General features: G+C 63.5%; 1 protein-coding gene across 1 annotated transcript; it reads left to right on the forward strand.

The window, feature by feature from the left end:
- The first annotated feature begins 560 nt into the window (after positions 1-560).
- On the forward strand, positions 561-4,273 carry LOC105498877 (BARX homeobox 1). The gene is made up of 4 exons (XM_011771256.2): positions 561-987; positions 2,705-2,996; positions 3,079-3,163; positions 3,573-4,273. Exons 1-4 carry the CDS (start codon positions 765-767, stop codon positions 3,735-3,737), a joined length of 765 nt encoding a protein of 254 aa, XP_011769558.2. The 5' UTR covers positions 561-764; the 3' UTR covers positions 3,738-4,273.
- Positions 4,274-6,781: the final 2,508 nt, after the last annotated feature.

Below are 6,781 nucleotides of genomic sequence, written 5' to 3' on the forward strand. Positions count from 1 at the left end.
GCTGAGGAGCGCGGCCTTTGCCCCTCCTCCTCCCGACCTTTCCGGGGCTACCTAAAAGCCGATCAAGCCGCTCGTTTTCTAGCTGTCCCCTTTCTTTACCGCCCCCTCCCTCTGCCCCGCCTGCCTCTGTGCCCTCCGTCACGTCACAGCCCGCTGGCTCTCACGCCTCTTTTGGTCTCTGTGCACATCTCGGTGGCGTCCCTGGTACCCTCACATCACACTCTCTCGACTCTTGTTTGGCCCACGCCGTCTCCCTCTGCCCCCTCTCTCACCTGTGTCGTTGATCCCTCCGACTCTCGTCTCTGGGGGTCTTGCCTCCCGAACTCTCCGGCTCTCTCTTTCCAGGGCGTGCGCTCCGCTGGGTCTCCCTCGGTCTCGGTCGGCCGGCCTCTTTCACGCGGCCCCCTCCCTTCTGGCCTCCCTTCCGCCTCCCTCCCTTCTGTGTCCCTCCCTCCGGCTCAGCCTAAGGGTTGGGGGCGGCGGCGCGGGGCGGGGCGGGGCGGGGCGGGGCAGTGACGCGGGGCCGGCCGGGCAAGAGGCGCGGCGGCGCGGGGCGGGGGCGCAGTCCCGGGTCCGACCGGCCGAGCCCCGCGCGCCCCGCCCGCGCCCTGCGCCTCCGCCCGGCCGGCCGGCGGGGGAGGGGGCATGAGCCGGCGCCCGCGCGCCGCCCCGAGCTGCGGGCCGGCCTAGAGTCCCGCGCGGGCCCCGCGCCGGAGCCAAGCCGCCGCCGCCGCCAAACAGCGGGCGCAGCCGTGGGCGCCGCGATGCAGCGGCCGGGGGAGCCGGGCGCAGCGCGCTTCGGCCCGCCCGAGGGCTGCGCGGACCACCGGCCGCACCGCTATCGCAGCTTCATGATTGAGGAGATCCTCACGGAGCCACCGGGACCCAAGGGCGCCGCGCCCGCAGCCGCCGCGGCCGCGGCGGGCGAGCTGCTGAAGTTCGGCGTGCAGGCGCTGCTGGCGGCGCGGCCTTTCCACAGCCACCTGGGTACGTGTGGCGGCTGCGGGGTCGCGGGCAGGGCTTGGCGGGAGACAGCGAGCTGAACCGCGGGGGCGCCCCGAGCCTCCTCCGGCCTCGAAGCAGCCCCGGGAAGCTGCTCTGGGAGCGCAAGTTCTGGGACTGTCTCTCGGAGCCCTCCAGGCGGGAGGCGGAGGGTGCAAACGCCAGGCCTCAGAGAAACCAGGCCTCGTGCCCGCGGGCCGCCCGGGGAGGGTGTTCGCTCTTTCCTTCACTGCTTCCCTTCGGCCTCCAGCCCGGGGACCCCGAGTGAGCATCCCGGTTGCAGGCGCACGACCAGGCTACGGACTCTTGTGGGTGGAAGCGACCTCAGGCCACGGGCGCCTGGGCTTCGCCGCAGAGGGCTGGCCGGGAGTGGCCGCGGCTGCCCAAGACAGGGAAGTCGGACCTCTGGGGAGGAGGCCTGCGCTCCGGAGGGCTGGGTGCTGACGCGGGCCCAAGGCGGCCCGGAGCCCCCGGGAGCTCCAGCGGGCGAGGAACGCCGCCTTGGCCGCAGTGCGGACCTGCTTGGGCCTTGCCTCGGGGTCAGAGGCCTGACTGTGAGCAGCTGCCTGGCTGTCCCTTCTGCTTTCAGGTCGGCTGGGCCTCTGCAGGGCTTGAACGGCCTGCTCAGACCTTTTCAGCTTCTGCCCTTTCTCCCAATTTGGCGGGGCCTGCCCTGCCCTGATGGTGCCCTCTCCATCGCACTCCACCCTCGTCTTGTCTTTCCTGTCTCGCTTTCCGGCCGTCTGCGGGTCGGCCTCCCTCGGCTTCTCTCACTGGGGTCGGTCTGGCTTCCATCTCCTACCTTTTCCCTGCGGGTCCTCTGCCCCACATTTACCTGCGCCTTGCCCTACCCTTTCCGACTCCAGCCGGGCTAGGACTCGCACCTCAGTGACAGGCCTGTCGGGGAAGGGAGGCTTCTACGCTGTAGCCGGGACCCCAGCCCTTCAAGTCGCGTTCCCTGCACACCCCACCTCCCAGTCGGTGCTCCCTAGCCTGGAAACGGCAGGGCCAGCGCGCTGCTTCTAAGTCCATCTGGGACTCCGCCATTTGGCTACCTTTCATCTCCGTCTGCTCTGTTGTTACTAATTCGTTTGAAGCGGGCACACAGTCGTTTTAGGACTGAAGAAAATGGAAACATCTTCATGGGGAAGCGTCTGAAAATAGAAAACGCCAACAGTAATTTCCAGGTTCTCAGGGTACTTTGGAATTTCCGGGAAGCACCCAAGTCCAGCCCAGATGACTCCTAGCTGTTGTGCCACGCACGGAAGAGCAAATGTGCACGCTCTGTGCATATTCTTTTTCTAAGCAGCAGTGCTGATTTGGTTGGAGCAAACGCCCATCTTCTTAGGACCGGCTGCCGTTTTATTTTTGGTTTCTTCTTTCCCCGAAAGACAAGACCACTCCGAGTTTCTCGCAGCTGCAAACATGTTCATCAAGAACCCCGAGATCTCAGAGTCGCTGAGGCTTGGGGAACTCCAGGACAGCACGGACGGGGTCGAGGAGATACTCCCTCCCAGATCTAGGGAACAGCAGCGTTAAGGAGGGTCTCCATCTGCGCCACCGGCGCCGAGGGGCAGGGCGTGGAGATTTTGCGCTGGGTGGCACCGGCCAAGCGGGAGTACCCGCGTCGGCACATGGTGCGGCAGTCCCTGGGGTAGAGGAGCGCGGTCCTAGCTCACCCGGCTCCCCATTCTCTTCGCAGCCGTGCTGAAGGCCGAGCAGGCGGCGGTGTTCAAGTTCCCACTGGCGCCGCTGGGCTGTTCAGGGCTGAGCTCTGCGCTGCTGGCGGCGGGGCCTGGGCTGCCCGGCGCCGCGGGTGCGCCACACCTGCCACTCGAGTTGCAGCTCCGCGGGAAGCTGGAGGCGGCAGGCCCTGGGGAGCCAGGCACCAAGGCCAAGAAGGGGCGTCGGAGCCGCACTGTGTTCACCGAGCTGCAGCTGATGGGCCTGGAGAAACGCTTTGAGAAGCAGAAGTACCTTTCCACGCCGGACAGGTAGGACGGGGCAAGGCTGGGGCCAGCGGGCTGTGGGAGTGTGATCACTTGCCTTGCTGAGGGTGCGCCCTGCTCTTTCCAGAATAGATCTTGCTGAATCCCTGGGCCTGAGCCAGTTGCAGGTGAAGACGTGGTACCAGAATCGGAGGATGAAGTGGAAGAAAATAGTGAGTGTGCCTGGTGGCTTCCCGCCCCTCGGCTTCCTGGGCCATGCCCCGGTGCCATGCAGAGCTACTCTCCTCCTTCTCCCCGCAGAGACTCTGCCCAACCTCCCCATTCCCTCGGTGCCTGGTACCCACCGGGACTCTCTCAGCTCTTTCTGCCCCTTGGGTGCCTGGCTAAGCCGACATTTCTTCCTCTCTCGCGGCACCTTCAGGCCTCCTGGCAGTCTTATGCTCTCCAGGCCAGGCCGCTCCCCAGCGGCATTTGGACAAATAGCCGCCATTTCCCGGGACATTTCCCCACCATTTCCTCATACGGTTTCCTGTACTCCCTAGTCCCACCTGGGTGCAAGTCTCCTCGGGGATCCCCAGTCCACGTCCTGGCTCACCCAGGTGCCGGCGGTCCCCCGTGCAGGTGCTGCAGGGCGGCGGCCTGGAGTCTCCCACCAAGCCCAAGGGGCGGCCCAAGAAGAACTCAATTCCAACGAGTGAGCAGCTCACTGAGCAGGAGCGCGCCAAGGATGCGGAGAAACCAGCGGAGGTGCCGGGCGAGCCCAGCGACAGGAGCCGCGAGGACTGAGGGCGGCATATGGTGCCGGGCCCGGGATGCCCGCGCCGCCCGCAGCCCCCTCACCCGGCGGAAACCTGCGAGCCGGCCCTTCCGCGTCCAAGACGTTTACTTCCTAAATCTTTTTATTATGATCTTGAATGCGGACAATTGGGGCCAAACGAGGAAGGACACAGACCCTAAAGCCAGACCCAGGTCCCAGCGCGCTTCTGGGCTCTAACCTGGGAGACTTGCATCCAGCGCGGCGGAAGCTACTAGTCTCTGCCCTGAGCTCCGTGGCGCAGAGCGCTCCACGCGCATTCACGCCCCGCTCCTCGCCTGCACCCCCACCCCGTCTGGGGCCTGCCCTCCCGGCCGGGGAGCCTCCAGGCACACACCCGCTTCTGGACGTCGGGGACCGGCGGTTGGGCTCAGGCCACCACGGCCTGAGACCCCCGGGGCAACCGGTCGGCTCGGCCTGGAGGCGGGTTCCCGATGTCGCTGGGGCCCCTACCCCCTCTTGCGAAGACGGTGACTTTTTTTTTCCAATAAAATATTTTATGAAACAATCGGGCTCGGTGGAGCAGCTTCTGAATCCGCAGTGGGTGCGGGTGGGCGCGGCAAGATAAGCGGAACGCCGGCAGTTGCTTCTTAAACTTCCTTTCCTCCGGCTCTGTCGAAGGCAGCTGTGCCGGTGGCCACCAAGCCCGGGCGAGGCACGGCGGGCGGCTCGGTGGCTGCAGGATCCTAGGAATCGCTTCCTCTCTGGGCGTGAGGGGCCAGTCTGAACTCCACCTCCTTTTCCTTGCCAGCCAGAGAGTCGCTGGCAGGAGCGGTCTGGCCGCACCGCGGGTGCCCAAAGGAGCAGGAGCCAGAGGTCCGCCGCAGAGCTCGCTCCGGAAGTGGTCCCGACAGACAGCCGCCTCGGTGGTTGTTTCGGTTTCCTGGGACTTGAAGTACCAGTTTGTGCGGTTCTTGAGATGGTCTTCACCAACCCATTATGAGGCTGATGGGAAGTCGAGGACGCGAGGTTTGGACAGAGCCCCCACCAGCGCGCGGGTCCTTGCGGCAGCAGTGGCTCCCCAGAGTTCTCACGTTTTCCGCAGGATACTCGGGGCGGCAGCGCCTGGGCGCCTGAGTTCCAGCTCCGGGCAATGAGGGCACCTGGCTGACGCAGAGAGAGGACTCAGCTGACACCGGCCTAGGGAAGGTGGTCCCTTGCAGGGACACAGCTTGGCTGCGTGTGCCCTCAGGTGCCCCCTTCTCATAGAGGTCTCAGTTGTCTTCCTGCAGTCCAGGCTGGGCTCAGGGCTGCCTGTAGGTTCCTGTCCTCGTGCTTCCTGAAGCTGGGGGTGGGGAGGATGACCAGAGGTGGGGATGGAGCGACAGCCACTTTACTGGTTAAAGCTCAGTAAGACTATGAAACTTGGTCATTCAGAGTTCCTGAAGCCAGGTCCTTCCAGGCTCAAAAAGGAAAAGAGATTTAGGCACAAGAAAAAAAGAGATTCAGGAACAAACAACTCAGCTGCAAGTTTTGTGTTTCAGAATGTGAAAGTGACCTCTTCTGGCCCCCACCTATTGTGGCAACACCTTGCCTTTCAGATCTTGGCTTGATAGGCTCTTCACAGAACCTGAGCTCTGACTTCCCCTCCTGGAACCTCAAGGCCTGAAGGAATGAGGGGTTTGGTGGGGGGGGGGGGGGCAGTGTGGGGAGAGGAGAAGGAGAGAGCAAGCACTTTCTGAGGGCTGCAGCCACTTTCCTCACCCTAGTCCTGCCAGGTGTGGGAAACCAGCTCTTGCTCACTCTGGGTTCTTAATTCAGCCTTGCAAACAGCTACCAGACTACTCGCCTGCTTTTCCTGAGAAGCCAGAACACCTAACCAACCCTGACTGCCTGGAATGAATGAACCATCAGTGTGTGACTGTGGCCCCTAATCCCTTCCAGCCTTGGGGCTACTCCCAGGTCTTTCAACCTAGCCACCCTGCCTGCACTGGTCCCAGCAGCCAAGTGACTTACCTGACTGCATTTAATCTTCTCCATTTGAAAGGACAGGAAGTGAAGGTCTGACCTCCGTGGAAAGGGAGGCCTGAGGGACCTGGTTTCCAGCTATGTCTCTATCATACAGAGTTGTGGAAGAAGGTAGAATGTACCTACACCAGTCAAGAGGGGCAAGGAGGGGGATCTGACCAGCATCAGTCACAGTTCCTTCTGGGCTCCTAAATCCGAGGAGGGCAACCTTCGGCAGATTAGCTGCCCTGTGAGTCTTTTTTTCCCAAGGTGCCTTGCTGTTCTGGACCTAGTGGTCTTTGTAGGACCAGGGCTCTGACAGGTGGGGGAGGGGGTCCGGCCAATCCGGAGTCAGAGCACAAGGGCCCCAATATTTCAGCGGGAACAGCCCCCTCCAGGCACAAAGGGGAACTTGATGCGGGAACTCCGGTCGGAGGTCACCTGTGGGTCAGTGGGGAAGTTGGGCCTCAAATGAGGGAGACCAGATTCCAGGCCCTGCAGCGCGGGAGGGGTGGAGTTTTTGTCACTGCCTTCACTTCTGTGCTCCTTGGCGGGACAGGGAAAGCAGAGACAGACCGAGTTCCCGAGACCGGGGAAGAGTAGCCGGCTGCACACCATTGTGTTTGGGCAGCTCAGGGCTTCCTTGCTTGGTGGAACCCTTGAGACCCGAAGGAAGCTCCAGGCCCGCTCCAAGGAGCTAAGGCGCAGAGGCAGATGATTGCCCGCCGGCCCAGAGACCCCGTGCTGACCAAGCCCGCAAAGCTGCCACTCTAGGTAAAGGACTGCATCCTGTCTTCCAAGGTGACGCGGTCTGTCGGGTTGCGCGTGCCGGACTGGAGCTACCTGGCGCCCGCCCTGCGTGCCACTGCGCCCCAGCCACCGAGCGCTGAGGTTGTCTCTCTGTCTGCAGGCAGCAGTCGCATCCCTCATTTCAGGCCCGGGGCTTGAAGAAAGGGTCCTTTGAATCCCATTCCTCTTCCCCTCCATGCACAAGTCTCTTCTCATCCCCAAGTTCCTGGGAAACAAAACCCAGATATGGCGCGGGCCTAGGCGGTGGCTGAGCTTCCCG

This window comes from Macaca nemestrina, chromosome 14 (genome assembly GCF_043159975.1).
Source record: "Macaca nemestrina isolate mMacNem1 chromosome 14, mMacNem.hap1, whole genome shotgun sequence".
Taxonomy (NCBI): Eukaryota; Metazoa; Chordata; class Mammalia; order Primates; family Cercopithecidae; genus Macaca; species Macaca nemestrina.

Bases quoted from the DNA above. Each gene is read 5' to 3' on its own strand.
- LOC105498877 (XM_011771256.2), top strand. From the start codon at position 765: ATGCAGCGGCCGGGGGAGCCGGGCGCAGCGCGCTTCGGCCCGCCCGAG. The intron at 2,997-3,078 runs GTAGGACGGGGC...TGCTCTTTCCAG, and splicing joins TACCTTTCCACGCCGGACAG to AATAGATCTTGCTGAATCCC. The intron at 3,164-3,572 runs GTGAGTGTGCCT...TCCCCCGTGCAG, and splicing joins GGATGAAGTGGAAGAAAATA to GTGCTGCAGGGCGGCGGCCT.